The sequence below is a fragment of the Haliaeetus leucocephalus genome, unplaced genomic scaffold, assembly GCF_000737465.1.
Source record: "Haliaeetus leucocephalus isolate CR32 unplaced genomic scaffold, Haliaeetus_leucocephalus-4.0 Scaffold340, whole genome shotgun sequence".
Classification (NCBI taxonomy): domain Eukaryota; kingdom Metazoa; phylum Chordata; class Aves; order Accipitriformes; family Accipitridae; genus Haliaeetus; species Haliaeetus leucocephalus.
In genome coordinates this window covers 3193806-3211400 of record NW_010972776.1, presented here as the reverse complement: position 1 = coordinate 3211400, position 17595 = coordinate 3193806, and the positions used below count along the sequence as shown (strand labels likewise).

The 17595-nt window shown below is 36.8% G+C and overlaps 1 protein-coding gene across 9 annotated transcripts in view; it reads right to left on the bottom strand.

Annotated features, from left to right (window-relative positions):
• Nucleotides 1-17581, bottom strand: part of ZNF711 (zinc finger protein 711) — a 29953-nt gene extending 12372 nt beyond the window's left edge. For 5 of the 9 annotated variants that reach the window (XM_010572422.1, XM_010572424.1, XM_010572425.1 and 2 more), the window contains exons 1-4: nt 13774-14476; nt 10751-10855; nt 8641-9186; nt 1292-1450 (exon numbers count right to left, since the gene is read on the bottom strand). In XM_010572422.1, coding sequence (XP_010570724.1) covers nt 1292-1450; nt 8641-9186; nt 10751-10829 — 784 coding nt within the window. In that variant the 5' untranslated portion in view covers nt 10830-10855; nt 13774-14476. Of the gene's footprint in view, nt 1-1291; nt 1451-4980; nt 5065-8640; nt 9187-10750; nt 10856-12142; nt 12552-13773; nt 14477-17444 lie in introns of those variants that run through there. The other 4 variants (XM_010572419.1, XM_010572420.1, XM_010572418.1 and 1 more) reach the window with 4 other exon arrangements.
• Between the last annotated feature and the right edge of the window lie 14 nt (nt 17582-17595).

Genomic DNA, 17595 nt, shown 5'->3' with positions numbered 1-17595 from the left:
ACAATAGATAAGGGATGTCAAGATGGTGCTTCTCTAGATCCTTTCCCCATGGTCTTAGGAAGCACACAGTCTTCACAACCTCCTTCTCATACTTGAAACGAATTAAAGATCAAATACTGAAAATCCCAGGGCCTCACAGAAATACTCACTAACCTTCAGCAGAATCAGATACTGTCTATTCCAAAAAGGACAGCAAAACATGTAAAGTTACTTTGGCAACCTTGTGTAGGACTTGATTAATAGGCTCCAAAATCTACACTGTATCGTCCTGCAAAAGATACAAAGCAACTCATAAGACAGTCTGAACTAATACTGAACCTACCCTGAGAGAGAAAACCAAAGACAACTGCCCTGTTAGCTAGCAGTCTGATCATCCCTGGAACAATCCTTTTCTGCCATTAACTTGAGCTGAAAAGATGACTTGTTTCTCAGAGAAGAAAAATAAAGGCATCATAAACCTGAAAATTTCCTGAAGTAGCAGTTCAAGCCACTTGAAAAACAGCACCAGGATTGTTACTAATTGGAGGACTTTGCTGACCTAATCCATAGTTCTGTCTAAAGTTTGAGATTTTCGCAGCATAGCCAGGCCAATGCTACCAGTCTATGGGAGATAAACTCCTTTCTCTACTCAATGAAGAACCGAATCAGGCTGATTTGCCCCGTGAATGGCCCTAGGGCTCCAGGCCAGATACGTTCCAGTGAGGCAGAGTTTCAGTGCCTAAATTCAAAGGGTAAAGTGGAATGAGCCAAAAGTTTCAGCTCAGAAAACAACTGTAAGGGGAACTCTGCTTCTACAGGTTATGAAGAACAGAACACGGGTTAGCTGTACGTCCACTTGCAAAGCACCTGGAAGTGCTGGTCTATCCCTTGCAAAAGAGAACTGCAAAGCAGTTCTGAGTTTCTTGATTAGGTCTGGAAATGACTGTATGCCTAAAACCCCAGAAATCTTCCCCTCTCTCTGCATCAAGGCCACCAAAGACTGTTCAATGAGCGGAATCCACTCTAAAGGCTTTTCTGTGCTGACACAGTCTTGCAACATCAGAGAAAAGCAGCAGCTGACACTCAACCACTTCTGCATTTGGGCTTTGGTTGTCTGAAAATAATTACTGCTAATCAGAAAAGAACTTGAGACTAATACACACCCAGTATTTACTGCATATGGGCAGCCTCCACAAATGTCACATTCTAAAAAACATTCCAGCCAGTGGATTAAGTGAAATTAAGAACAACAAACAAAAAGACCCTGAAATACTTCATACTACTGGAAGAATACACAGAACTTAAAAGGTACCTATTTCGACATCATCTTCAGCTTCAGCTTTAAATATGTACACTTTGATAACTTCTGAACCAAAACCATCATCTTTAGCAACATCATCATTTGTCACCTCAGTACTGATTTTCAAGGGAGTGCTTCCTATATGGTCCAATTTTTCTCCAACATCATCCACTGTAAAGATAAGAGAGTAATAATGAGGTTCAAACACGCTTTTTAAAAGTCAAAGTAATCAGTAGCATGATTTTCTCCACTATTATCCCCATGCATAGTAAAGGTCTGTATTCACAAATGGCCTTTACGAAACAGTTCATCTCAAGATACTTAAAAGAGATTCCAGAAGTTCAGTACTCATTTTATTGCAACTCAGGAAACACAGCAAGAATTACAGAATGAAGAACACAAGAGGGAGCTTGTCATCAAAGAGAACATGGGAATTGGTTACTTCTGAAACTATTACACTTAGAAAGCAAAAATGTATCAGTAAGTAAAATTAAACATCTATCCACAAGTGTTATAAATTAAAACAGAATTGCCTGCTGCAGCCTAAGAGTCCCAAAAAGTTTCACTGCTTTAAGATACTAGTGACTTAAAATTTAGTAGCTGAAGCTTTTATGAAGAGTGATGACTCAGAGTATATTCCCAATGAAAGAAGTGTGCATCAAAAATTTGACTACATCTTCACCCTAAAAGAAATTATGATTTTATCCACTTTATCACTTGAAAACATATAAATTAATGAAGATTATTGTATAGTATACAGCATTAAAAGATGCAGTGACAATAAATCTAAATACTATTATGTGAAATTGACTTCTCATTCTTTATGTATGCAACTTAGTCACTCCGATTATTTGGTCTGTATATTCAAAATGCTCATTTTATTTATACAACAAAAATTACATTCAAACTATTAAAAGTGTAGAAGTAACACTATTTTGGTAAAAAGGGTATTCACATAGATATCCATATATATACCCCAAATTGCCAATATGAAGGCCACTGAACTAAGCATCTTTCTAACATATGTATTGCCAACACGCTTCTCTCAGTGGATAAAATTAGCTCCTGTGCAGATGGCCAACACAAACCTGTGCAATGCTCAACACCCACTGAAGTCCTCTAAAAAGAACTCCACAAAATGTAGACAAAATCTGAATTAAATACACTGCAGGGATACAGCAATTTACTGCATACATAACATTAAAATATCTGCATAGGAGATTAAAATCTTTGAAATTAATATTAAAGTGACAGTAGCGTTTCATGACTAAGAATGGAGTCTACTCAATGCGGACACGGAGGGCTCTGATTACTGAGGAAAGGATGGCTTACCTCGGGATGGCTGCAGCGGTTCCCAATCCCCCTCTAAGTTTCCTGCCCTCAGTGCAGTGATGACTGCTCTTAAGAGCTGCTTTTAACTACTTCAGGCTACAGCCTGGTGTACTGAGGTAAACCGGAGTTAGTTTAAGCTTTTCTTAATACTCCAGGCAGTCATGCGAAGTGGTTCAGAACATGCTGGAAAAGGAGCAGATGCCTTTCCCGCAGCAGGGTGGGAATCCACCACAGCAATCCCAAACTAAGCTCTTCCCGCTCACAGACAGGATTCCACGGAAACACCTATCCAACTAACACCGTTTTTCACCCCCACACTGAGGAACCTTATTTCTATTTCAGAAATCTTGGACTGCATCAGAAGAGTATATAAGTTATTGAGGACAGAACTAGATATAATGTAGGTAAGTACAAGTAAGTATTTGATTGCATTTTAGAACCTCTGAAAGTTATATATTTTGATGAAAATTAAACAGAAAACATTAAAAAAAAAGCTATGTTTTAGCTGTTTCTTTTTGCAAATAAGAGATTAATTGCATTGCTGAAAAAATATCAAACTTGGATCAGTAGAAAAAAAATTAGAATTTCCTCAGGAAAAGAGTTTTTGTTTTTTAATAAAAACCATTCTACATCTGTGATAACATCGACGCCAGCAACAACATCACCTTAATTTGTTAGAATCTGATGTACTGCATGGCACTGACGTTACCTTGCAGGACAATTAGAACACTAAGAGTATGCACACCACAGATGAGAAAGCCACAACAGAGAACTTGGCATATTCCTTTGACACTTAAGTTTACCAGCATCAGGTTATTAGTACATCTTTATATCCAGCATGGGAGTGTTACTGCATCTGCTAATGGAAATTTTTTATGCTGCCAGAATGGAGTTATTAGAAGAGAGGATTATGCATCCTCTACTAACACGAAAAGGTAAGATGCTTAAAGATACTTATCTTGGAAAAAGTATTTCCATACATTTACTATGTTTGAATTTATTAAAGACCATTTTCTTTTCTGCATGGCTTTTAACATTTATAGAAGTTTCTCATCCATATTCTTCAAAACAATACACATACGTTTAATTTTAGTACAATGAACATTTCCACTGCATGTATGAGTCTTTGAAGGACTGGAGGTAACTAATAGTACAAGGCAGGAGTGATTATATATATCACTGTATGACTAGACATGCTGCCAAAATGCAGAAAGAATATTTAAAGGCTGGGTGGAAGAAATCACTAATTGTAAGCTGTTACTGTAATTTTAGAATTGGTAGGTGGTAGTAAAGTTATTTTCAGATCTGCAACTCAAGCAACACCAACTTTTTCTAAACTCATAAATTTTATAAACATAACACATTATCAGTTTAACACAGAAAATAAATATTTCTGTACTGGAAGGTTATTTAACAACAGCAACTTCCAACTGAACAGTGGAGTAAGCACATATATGTGATGAGAAGTTTTCTTTATGCCAAAAATTTCCAACTACTCAACTAATATTGGGTGACAATGACTGTACACCACTATGTATCTGGTGAAACAACAGAAACAAAAACCCACAGAATTTAGATAGTTGCCTTACCAGGACATCGACTGCAATACAACAAAGATTACACAAAGAAAAAAAAAAAGAGCAATTTTTGAAGTTTACAAATTTTATAAGAATAAATATTTTCAGCCAAAAATATAAAGTAAAATACATGGATATAGCACGTACACTCACATGCTGTGTTTTACCATTTCAAGTAAAGCCCCCGAATCTTCAATATCCTTTAAAAAATAGGCAGCCCTGTCTTAGAGGGGCAAACTTACAACATTATTTTTAAAATTAGTGGTTACTCCCCCATCAACCATCCTGTGTATTTTCAGAGATCTTCAGTGTCTAAAATTTAAGATAAAGTAATGGAAACATACCAGGAAGCCTGTGTATTCAGGGCTTCTGGAATCACTTTTCTAAAAAAGCAAAAGTGTAATATAACAAAATTTGAAAAATATAAACTGGACTGAGAAAATGATACTGATATAGACTGTCATTTGTAAGATGTTGCCTTTTCTTTCAAATACTTCAACAAAAGACACTGAATCAACAATTGCTATTGCTTAAATTGCTCTCTTATATGAAGTAAATTTCATGTTTTCAATCTATTTTTTAAACACATTTAGATAAGGGGACAACAATCAACACAGCAGGACTTATAATCTTTGTCAAGTTCCAAAATTTTATGACTTTTTTTAAAAAACAGATCATGAAAATATTCTGTTGTCTAAGTAATATGACTTCAATCACAGACTGCTAACCCATCAGTGCTAAATTATCTGATGACTTTTCCCAGTGATAGTTCTCAGGAACAGGAATGCTTACTTTATGTCAATGGCATATGAAAGTGTCTTCCAGATCTGACTCATCCACCAGAAGCACTACATATTATTATCTCGTCACTTAAAATTAACTGAAAAAACACAACAGAGAACCTTTATAAATATATGCTGAATCCTCCTGAATAAACAAGGTTTAAAGGAAAACTCAGCACACTTCCAACTTCGAACTTACCTTACTTCGCTGTTTTCAGGTGTGTGATGTCCAGATTCACCGTGGATTGCCAGCTCCCAATTCATGTGATGCCTCAGCATGCACTATGCTGGTGATATCACACCCACCATAGGAGCCCATAGGGATAACATGAGGGCAAGATAAGTCCCGTGGTTTTACAATTTTTCATATTTTTCTAATGTCCGATATACTTATTTTATATCCCATAGGTTACAATATAGGAGTATTAATATTAAAATGTTTAGCAAATTACGTAACACTGTATTGTAATATACTAAAAAGGAGGTGGTGGTGGAACAGTACCTTACCCCTAAAGGCCAGCTCCAGTGTTGTTCTTTGGTGGGTATGAGGTCACCAACATAGTGCATGCAGGGCCAACACACAGATCGGGAGCTGGCAATCCGCTGTGGGTCTGAATATCGCAAACCTGAAAAACAAAAAAGGGTACGCTTTAAGCTACACGTGTGCTAACTCCTCCCTGGCAAAATGGGATGTACTGTTCATAATTTTCCCACCTCAGTATGAGATGGATTGGGTTCATGATCACACCATATACATTCATTTTGTATTAATCTCCTTTTTAACAAGTCCCTCTTAAACAGGTATTCTGGAGATTTAGAACAAGGGATCATGCATATCCCATGGCATACATTGTGAACATATCAAGAAAAAGATTTTTAAGTCTTACAAGGCTGATTTTAAAAAGCTGAATTCATCTGCATTGAGATAGCAGAGCGGTGATAATCTCCTAGAGAAAATTTCCAATTACAAAATCATATGCAGCTAGTTTACAGAACTATCAAGACAAACTTAGTATTTTCCAAATAGTATTTACACAAAAATATAATTACCAATAGCGTATAAAATATCTACATGGGAACGTCATCTTAAAACGGTGAAAAATCACCTTTCAGTATATTTAAACTGTAACTCCCAATAAAAGAGTAAGATAAGTTAAAATTCCACACTCAGCTCAGCTTCACACCCTAAAATGTAGTATTTTAGAAGTTCCCAAAATGTGTTCCACAGAACAGCTAGTGGTATTCCCTAAGGGCATTATCTGTCATTTTATGTAAAGTCCCCCCTTTTTCAATGCTAAATTTCATTAAAAGACAGCTAATTATTTTGAGAATCTTTAAAACTATCATTTTGATGTAATTTACATTATAAAAAAGTCCAACAGTCCTACGTATACACCCCAAAAGAAGTATCATAAAATTAATTTTCTACAATATTTACTGAACATTTTAAGTAAATAAAAAGAGTTTTAAACTGCTTGATAAACTGAAGCATTTATCTATTCTACACAATACCGCACCTCGAATACCATGTTCAGTTTTGGTCCCCTCACTACAAGAAAGACACTGAGGTGCTGGAGCGTGTCCAGAGAAGGGCAACAAAGCTGGTGAAGGGTCTAGAGCACAAGTCTGATGAGGAGCGGCTGAGGGAACTGGGGTTGTCTGGAGAAAAGGAGGCTGAGGGGAGACCTGATCGCTCTCTACAACTACCTGTAAGGAGGTTGTAGCGAGGTGGGGGTCAGTCTCTTCTCCCAAGTTACAACTGATAGGACAAGAGGAAATGACCTCAAGTTGCGCCAGGGGAGGGTTAGATTGGATATTAGGAAAAATATCTTCACCGAAAGGGTTGTCAAGCACTGGAACAGGCTGCTCAGGGAAGTGGTGGAGTCACCATCCCTGGAGGTATTTAAAAACATGTGGATGTGGCGCTTAGGGACATGGTTTAGTGGCGGACTTGGCAGTGTTAGCTTAACGGTTGGACTCAATGATGATCTTAAAGGTCCTGTCCAATCTAAATGACTCTATGACTGCCTTAATTTATCTAAAATGATTACTTAAAACAAAATTCTAGATTAATATGTAGCTTCCAACAGTGCTATTCAGGCATATCATGATTATACATATATATAAAATCGAATTTGCTGAAAACTGTGTCTCAAAGTGGCTTCAAAACATTGCAAAAGCCATTGGTAAGCTTGAGAACACCTGACAAAACTGTAAACCTATCAGACACAGCTGGGGTCATCAAGTAACTGTTCCTGAATGTTTAAGATACTCTGGTCTAAGTGCAGTGATCATCATTATCAACCACACTTATCTATCTTAGAAGGAATTCGAAAGATGACTTTACTTACAATTACAAAGGTGCAGTTGGAAATACCGCAGCTACAGAATACAACTCATCATAAGTACTCTGTCAGAAAGGAGGAATTTGTTCAATGAAACAACTGACTGCAAAAATGGTGTTCCTTTATTTACAAACACACAGAAATTCTTCTGTTGTAGGTCTAATTTGCTTTTAGACTGAGGGTTTTTTGGTTCTTCTTCCAAAAAAACTTTTTTGACTCCTGTTAGTGACATATGGCATTACAGTAATGACAGAATGATAAAAAAAAAAAAAAATCATTGCTGTCCATCCTATACTGAACAAAAAATAAATACAAAAAATATATTTTGCATAAGGGACATAAATGCTATGAAATATTGAAATCTTTATAATCACTAATCAGTCATGTCCTCTGTCTTGAAATTTTAAATAAATGCAGCTTGCTGTGAACAGACTGACACTTTGACACACTTGGCATTGCCTTTTTTTTTAACATACTGCTTCTGACTAAATAAAATCTGTTTTGACCTACTCACATTTCATTAACTAATTTGGGGAAGTCAAAAATCTAAAATGAATTACCATACATTTTATCAAATACGTGTAACAATAAAAACTGGTATCTTAAGTATAATTTAACCACTGAAGATACATACCTAAGGTCCTTTCAGTAGCTCTCACTCAACAAGTAGTATAGGACCATACAGTTTCCTCACAGTTGAATGCTGTGTGGAAACTTGAAATGGGCAGCCACTTTCCAGTGTTACAGAGCCAATCAATTAATGCACACAATGCCTTAATGTCAAGTTCAGTCCAGAACAGCACAACATACAATAAAATGCCTATTATAATTTTTAATACAGCTAAACAAACAATATTTTGTGGACACAAAACTTTACGAGTCAGATACCTTAAAAACCTATTTCTTTGTTGGATTCTATTGACTAAACCCAGCATATTATTTTTACATTAATCTACATATGTAATGTAGTAATCTACATAGTAATATACCTGTGTATTTTTTTTTTTTTTTAAAAAAGTAGTATACTCAAAATATGTGGAATGTTTAACTTCCGAATGTGTTTTTCTCAATTTTCAGGAATATCTACTTTCAGAAACACAAACATACACACTCATTCACTCAACAGCATGAATGTCATTCTTCTTCTTGCTGTACCAGCAATAATGGATTTTTCATCAAGAAAACCCAAATCCAGACACCAAAAATTAACTGGGCAACAGACTACTATTTGAGACTTCCAGTACAGAATGCAGCAAGAGTCAGGTTATAGTACCTTCTCCCCACCAGACCACTTCTACTTCAGATAATCTCCTGTTTATATCTACCTTTGTTTAACTTACAAGATATCATTAAGTAGTCTTCAGATGTACTCTTGCCATCATCATCGTCTTCTGTTTTTATAGTCACTGTGGAGCCAGGAACAGTACCAGCTGCTTGAATGACTGCTTCAGAATCTGAGTTCGTTACAAGAACTTCTTCTGAAACCATTGTAGGAGAGTTGGCTCCTGACACAGAGTCTTGCACCACATGCTCCAAATGTCCATCAGGACCCGTGACAAGGTCAGCCACAAAAACCTGATCAGGAACTCTAACGGTTTCTGTTATTAGATCAGAAGTCAAAACATGATCACTGGTATCTAAAGCTTCTTCAATAGCAACATCAGCTTCCAAAACAGAATCGGGAACAATTACACCTTCTGTTACAACATCAGTTTCAGTGATGATGTCAGGTCCTTGGACGACTTCAGCAGCTAAGCCATGATCAAGAGTTATTCCATCATCGGTAACAACATCAGAAACTAGGACAGCTTCGGGGACTGATACAACAATATGGTCTCCATCAATATGAGCAGTGCCAGCCATTCCAGCCACTATGAAACAATTATAATGAGGAGAAAAACGTTAAAATTATTGCATTAGCAATTAGTTTAGATAAGGAACGGAATAATTTTATAGATAAGTTAAACACAGATGTACAAATCTGTTACTTTTCAACAATCCACATTTTGCATTTCACCCAATAAAGACTACCCAAAGCAGCCTGTATTCTTTAAATTAAGAAAAACAAAACATGCCACTTCTTTAAGACACAATGTGGAGTTTGCCCCCAATTTAGGTTTTACAATGCCAATACGTTAAAAACTACAGGCCAGTTTGCAATTTCACCTTTTTTTAAAGTCCAGTTAGAAAACATTTGACTACAGTAGCAGTTTGAACCTTCACAGAATTCTTGCATGATACTGGAAGTATGGCAATAATACATTAATTGCTGTTACAATAAAAGGATTCTCATCCTTTAGACTGCATGGGCCTTGATAAAAATAAATACTCAGTTGTATGCAATATTTATAGAACAATTTCCAACAACTTGCCACGTTGCAAGGAATGACTAGAAGCAGAAACCTGTTTTTCATTAACAGACTTGACTGGAGAGTCATATTTGCAGACTACTTTTCTGTACATAAAAAATAATGCACACATAATAGCAGTTTTAATGAATAAAACACTCAAGAAAATGGTTCTTATCAGAATGAAAAAAAAATTAAAATTATTCAGCATTGTATTGCAAATGCGATTATTTTGGTACACTCTGAAGAGTAGTAATTCATGTTAGAACAAAGACATGGTCCTTCCCAATACTTGAGGTGGTCACCTCCTGTCATAATGCAGAAATGGAGACCCACAAAGAAGAGACTGGAGATCTCTTGCTGTCCTTTCTCTAAACCTTCAAAATTGCTGAGGTTATTTAGCACTGCCACCAAAAGAAACAGTATTCATTTTAAAAAAAAGTCCAATTTAGAAACAAGTTTTCTTACATCAGTGCAGTCCCAGGACTGATGTTCCTGACAGAAGACTTCTAAGCACATGTGAACATGCAGATTCAGCTAAATCTGTAAATTGTTGCCTACATAGTAAGTTATCTGCTGTCACACAGACAAAAATACTATTTCCCACCACATATACTGAAATACCCTGAAGGAGAACTGGAGATAGTGATCAAGGTAAGCACACAAGAGCTCAGATGTTGTCTGCATCCTGTACTGGATGTTATTTACATCTTCTGTATGTTGGGAGATGGAACAACCAGTCAATGTGATTTCAAGAAGCACATGCACCACAAAACTGCTGAACTCCCGAAAACATTTTCTATCTCATCTAGAGCACTTTGGGCCACAGACTGTACTTCGGGTTTTTTTTTTTTTCTTCCAGAACTACTTCAATATTTTAGAATAAGTGGCTATTTCAAGATCAGCAACTAAAGTATATAAAGACATACACACCACCTTAAATTTTGAATTTTCTCAAAAAAAGTCATGCAAGTAGCATTATTATGTTGGTCAACTCTACATCTTGATATAATTTATAAACATATAGCAAAACCCAGAAAAAACAGTCTTGATTTTATTCATTATTTTTAATAGTTAAAACGTTTACCAAAATCCTGCATAATCATAGTGTGAGGCATTTTGGATTCTTGTGTTTGCAGTCCAAGACTTCCACCACCTGGATCCATATTCAGCTAAGTTCATTCACAAATAACTGCAATAAAAACAAAATCATAATTTATATTGAACAGTGTTATTGCATTGATTAGCTTTACTGGATTAATGTGTCACACTGACAAACACAGAAAAGTATTTATTCAAAAATTCAAGAAAAAAGCATGCAGTACTTCATACAATTTGCTTTGCTTTATTCTTTTGGTTTTATATTTTTTTGACCTAAAATCCTGAAAATGTTTCCATCCATAAGTAGCCCTCCAGTAATCAAGAATTACACATGCAAGTGAAACCAAACAAGTCAGTAATTCTTGGTCAGGACTTAAAAGGGGTTTTTATGTAAGTCTTTGGTTACTGCTTATCCTAGAACAGTTCTGTTTATATTCTGTAGAATTTAACTGGAAAGTGCTTTCTAGTTACCTTCAGCATGTGGAGGTACAGACTTAAACATTACATTATTTCTAGGAGCAGTAAGCACAAGAAATACCTAAACTTTCAATTTCCCTACTGCAAACTGAACATTAAAATAGTTTTGCAGTTTTATGAGACTATCTCCATAGGGTGACAGCTCACTGACTGACAGTAAAGATCTCACCTGCAATACCAGCAGTAGCATCAGGCCATAGTAACAAAACAATATAACACGTTAGTAAGCAACTGAACCTAGTTACAGGTAACTTATTATCTAGAAGCAGAAACTTTGTCCAGAAGCAAGTTAACTTTGTCTTAAACAAACTGTAGCTGTCTGTAGAAGCAAGAAATACAAGTCGGACATCAAGGGCGCACACGTGCTATTACTAACTACATAATATATATCTCTCTCTCACATCAACACCATAATAACACATATTAGCAACTACGCACGAAGAAGTCACCTTTCTCTATCCCTGTCTGTATATGCTCTTTAACTAATTATCAAGACTGGTGATTATGGATGTGTGGAGCTGCATCGAAGAAAGATGAGAATTGCATTGAGAGTATCAATTTTCCAGATTCTTTCATAATTTTGTATCTATCAGACATTTCAAAACAAATTTTAATGTGTAAATTTAATTCAACATTGTTTAATTATAGGTAAGTTTTGAAAAAGTTGCATAGCGCACTAAACTTACAAGAACAAAAGTGCTGAACCTGATTTTCTCTTCCAGCGGTTGTGTACGAACCCCTCTATATCATTAAAAAAAGTCTGACAAAAGGCCTGGTACAACATTTAATGAGCCCTCAGTTAGATTTGCATGCATAGTGCAGAACTACCCATTATAACAGGCAACAGCTAAGAGTAAGAAAGACCAGCTTATTTCAACATCTTCATTGCCATGATACTTACTGAAGAAGCAACAGTGCTCAACAGACTTCTGTGCTGACACCTCTGTTTACCATTCCAGCGTTAGGACTGTATTATGCATATTGGTTGACATTTTATTTCAAAACTGTCAGCTTATTCTAGAAATCTCATCTTCCAACACTGTCCCTTCTGTGCTGCCTCATTTCCGCTGCCAGGGAAAAGCTGGTCCTATGCAGCTATCTGCCATATCCCTCTAATAGAAAACTGATCCTTTAAAGCTTCTGATAGAACAGACCCGCGAACTCTTTGTCAACTCCCCACCATTATCCTTCAGTGTTACTTCTTTAGCTTCATTTTCTTTCTTTTCTTGTGTTTTTGACAACTGCTTTCTTGCTTTGGCTCTTCTAATTCCCCTTAATGCTTAGGGGCTTCTGTTTCCCGAGTTCTCTTTTGTCAGACTTGCCTATTTTCCTCAATCTTTTAAAATTACACCAGTTCCTCAAACCTTGCCACACAGCCATGCCAGTTTTACTCTTGAGTTTTACTTCTGAGATTCTCGCGTTCATTAAAATTCAATTCCAATTACATCCAAGAATTTTCACACATGGAGAGTAAACGTTGAGATTCTCACTAAACTCAGTTTTACCAAGATCTCCATTTCTGGTATCTTATCTGTCTTGAGGATGCTGAATCTCCTTCATAAGGTACAGCTACACAAGCTTGCTTTCAGAGAAGAAGAAAGCATGTAACATTTCTTTGACAGCGTTTCCATAAAATACAAGAGAGAAGGATAAATTAGCATTCCTCCATGCTATTTGCATTGCTACTAAGCATTAAAGCGTAGGGATTTTGAATTATTTTGCAATTTGCTGCAACCCAAAAGACTTTTACACAAGTTCTCAGTGCAGATGAAGCGACTCCATAGAAGCAGCCACAGGAGTATACAGAGACCAAGGCTTTCACAGGTGAAAAATCTCTGTTGCACAAGACTAAAATCTTGTACTTTTTTGCCCCCTCATACCCAAGAATTGCAAATAAGTGACAGTATCATACAGAAAACGAAGAGTTTTAGGAGTTGTGGGAAGGGAATGCAGAATAAGAGCTCAGGTCAGTGCAAGCTGAATAGGAAGCACAAATGCTTTTAAGAGCAAGTCTCAGAAAGACGGTACTTTTTCTGTTGTAGTACCAACCTTGATTTTGCTCTTCTGAATCTCATAAAAAGTTGACCCCTACCCTACCGCAAGAATTTGTTTAGGTCTGTGCACTTAAACCCAAAATATGACAGAAACTTCTAGTACTTTGTGATACAACATATTTGACAACCCTACTGCAATGAAACATACCAAGTAGCATTAAGAGGTAACATAGTCAAGCAAGGCAAATAATAAAATAAGCCAAGCTGTAAGAATAAATGGCTTAAGCGCCTGAAATTGCTGAGATACCTCTAAAACAGAATCAAGGGACCCAGAAAGAGCCAGGACCTAATGCAACTCACTATCGCACTAATCCAGAAGTAAACTAAACTTTGCAGTAGACATGACGTTAATTTCTCTTAAAACATGAAGCTCTATCAATAACAGGCACTAGAGTCCACGGTAAAGGACCCCAAAAACCAAACAGATCAAAGCATCTTAATGCCAGTTACTAAGTTTACTGCAGCACTTGTGGCTCACCAGAACTGACAGCGCTGGATCCTTGGTACCAAACCAAGTCGCCATCGAGAAGGGAGATGCTGGCACTCTGTCAGTGCCAAGGGCCACGCTGCACTGGGCTGACCCACAGCATCAGGCGGTCTCTACTGCGTCGGGCACCAGGCTCGGTCTGCACGTGGAAACTGATGCTCCAGATGTCATTCAAGCCAGGCAGAAAGCCACCAAAGTGAGATGACGTGAAAAGTCAATTTTGGTGCTACACTGCTTTGCCTCCTTTTTTACGATTGTGTTAAATGCCTTCACTTCAGCGGGTGATGCAGAATGGCTACACTGTGCAGGCCACAACACACACGCCAGGTGTGTGCAATTTCGTCTTTGGGGTTTTTTTTAATATGAAAAAATACAAAACAGAGTAATGAGAGAAAGAAGTAGTATGTGGAAAAGACAATCCATGCTTACTGCATCTTCACTGTCAAGGAAGGAACTGAGCAGAGATTCCTTCTCTTACACTCTTGAAATCCTCAAGTGAAGGAAGCAGCAAGCAGTCCGCAATGATGGCAATTTCAAGAAAAAGTCACGGATCCACCCCAAGGAGGTTTCAACTTAACTGAGAATACAAAAGAACCAAAGAACTTGTATCACCTAGTGTCATTATCACCCTTTCAACGCTTTCTCCCCGTATTATTTGCTCAAATCTAATTCTCTCAAATTGTCTTTAAATCTACAATACTAATTCTTGGGGACGACAATGACATAGCATTCTTCTTACAGAGCTACAAGAATTCCCCGATGTAATTTCTTGATGATGCCATAACAGAGCAAGTTAGTTCCACAAACCAGCTAGTATTATAAAAACGCAAGTCAAACTTTATCAATGAGGAAAGTAGTCAAGGATTTAACTAACAATTCCACCTGTACAATCAAATTTCAATGTAGCTTTAAGTTTTAGCTCCAAAATCAAATTCTTTCACCACTGTAGGAATTACAAAGCAGCTTCAGAATCTTAGTGCAATGCTCTATCACTCCTGAATTATAGTCATAGCCATCAAACTCTTATGGTAGCTAACAAACACTTGCTATTACAAAATAAGACACAGCTCTAGACCATAAATGGCTAATTTAATATAGCCATTTCAGAATTAAGGCAATACTCTACAATTTCCTGACCACAGCCTTTACACTTGGATAATCCTTCTTTTTTAATGTAAATGGATATGAAAAATTATTTTAAATTATATCAATCTGAGATTACAAGAAGAATATGCTAGGCTTTTCTTCCATCTCAATAAGCAACTTCAATTCTTTTCAGATTATATAATTAGATGCCCAACTATATTACCTACTGCGCTACACTGAAAATTCAATACAAAGTAAGACTGTAATTTTAATTTAAATTAAAATTTCTGCAAGCAAAGCAAATTATCACTAAAAGGAGTATTTTCCCGGTAGCTAACAGGACTATAAAAATTACTAAAGTTATGGGATGGCACCTTCTGTGCACGTAGTACTATGAGTACCTCAAACTTCCACTAAAACCAGAGATGGATGATGACACGCTAGCAATAAACATGCTGAAGCTGTACCTTGGTTGATGCAGCTGGCATCCAACCATTACCTAAGTATATTCTTCTAAACCCTCAGTGCAGACAAAGGACAGAGTTGCACCAACTATGCAATCGCAGATTTGGTCTTTTTTAATATATACTTTTGGATCTTAAAGGAATGCAGCGACAGCAGAAAAACCCCTTAGTGCTAACGCTGGAACAATTAACAACAGATAAGGCCCCCAATTCTGCTACAACTGGGTATTTTTGCTCACAGATTTCAGTAGTGCAAATGATTTCGTTGGGCACACTACATATGCATGCAAATCTTATTACTGGAAACGGTAAACAGTGATTAACTGTGGTTCTTCACAGCTTTTTTCTGTAGTACGCCATATTATATACCCGCATGATCACAGAAGTGGTCCAATCGTATGTTTTAAAAATGGACTGAGAAATAAGGCAGAAAGCCGCATTTCTGTATACCGTCATAATCCTACACTTATCCATACCCCTCTTGCCTCTAACTATTAAGATCTCAGGTTTTTTCCTCTCAATTCTCCTTCTCCTCTATGTATTTAGAAGAAAATACTGTGAAAATGCTTTATTAGCATCAGCCAGTACAATTATATAACTTTACAACATTCCATTAATATTTTCACTGTTTGGTTTTTTTTTTTTTTTTAATTATAGCACACTATCTTGCACCAGGAAGGAGTACATTACCATCAGATCCCAAAATGAAGAATTTCATGAAATCTAAACTGAGAGTCCCAGAGCAGTGTCTCAAGGCTAAATTTTTAAAATATGTATGTATCTGAAATTGGTTTGCTCTTTTTGAAAAATATAGTTCTCTTTCTAACTAGCTTCAGGATAAGGTCGATTTTAACCTATTTCAGTCCTTTATACCAAAGCTCTTCCTCAGACAAGGCTCAGCTGAGACTAGGCAATGAATTTTAGAGTCAAAAAAAAGGGGATGTATGACCGCTCCGTCTACCAGCAAGAACACTACTATAAACTACTACTGTAAATGGGATTTTTTAAAACCAAAGATAATGGTTGCCAGTTTGGGGCTACCTGGGAACACATAATAGCAACACTCAACTGAAAAACTGTTAAAGGCCCAAGCCCTTATAAACACTGCTCTTAGTATGCACACTGATTTATTCTTAGCTTACTGTTCCCATAAAAATATCATAAGTATTAACATTTTATTCTTTTTTGAGAACGCTTTCAGAAAACACCCTAAATTGAGAGATCTTCAACAAAGTATTTTAAGGAGGAGGGGAAAAAAAAATGAATGCTTCAGCACTTCCACCCTTCCCAGGAAAAAAAGGGTGTCACTCCTGTACCCAGAGGTACAATGATGCTCCCAATCAATATGCTGGCTTCCAGGCATTGTTGCCATATTTAAAATTTTTAGAACATAAAAAAATATTTCTACAGAATGCCAATCATAACTTAATAAATCTACCTAAATAAAGAGCCTGTGTTTAATACATTTTGTTATATCCTAGACAGTGTGGTCCTGCAAATGCTAAGCATCTCCCCAGTTTACACATACGATTATTCCCAACACGTTCAGGCGATACATTCTCACATAAAGCATATTTGCACGGTCAGCCGTTAAGGACTCCTTTAAAATAGTGAATTTCTTCCCAATAATATTTAAGTCTTGTTTATGTACAATAAAGTAAAACACAACGGTCATACTTCCTCAGGTGTTTCAGATATTCGTAAGCTGCATATGACATTTTGATTAAACCAAAAGGACCAAGCTCAGACGCAGAGCAATGTAACACAACAGATAAACTTGTATGTAGTTGAAAAATCAAAAGCAGATGCTCTCTAATTATCTTATCTCTTAACATTCAGGTTCAAGAAGAAAACAAGAGAATTATCCTCCCCTGCAGACGCTTCAGGGTTTTGGGGTTTTTTTCCCCCCAATTTTTAATGCAGCAACCAATAGAAACGCAACGAAAACCATCCTGCTTACGCAGAAATCTTAAGCAGAAAAACGCAATTCATAAAACAGCGTACAGGTCAACACAAGCCCTTGGCAGAAAAAAAGACTGGGTATGAAAACCTAACGTATCCATTTTAAAGTCCTTTATTGTGTTCGCCCCTAAAGCATCCACGAAAACTTACACTCTAAATCCGTTTAAAACGACAAGGACAAAAAAACCGTGAAACGAGTTTTCGCCCGACAGGCGCTCGAGGCTCTTCGAGAAATTAACGGCAGAGATGAATTTCCACCCGCGTGTCACATCCCCAGCAGAAACCAAACCTCCCGCAACAA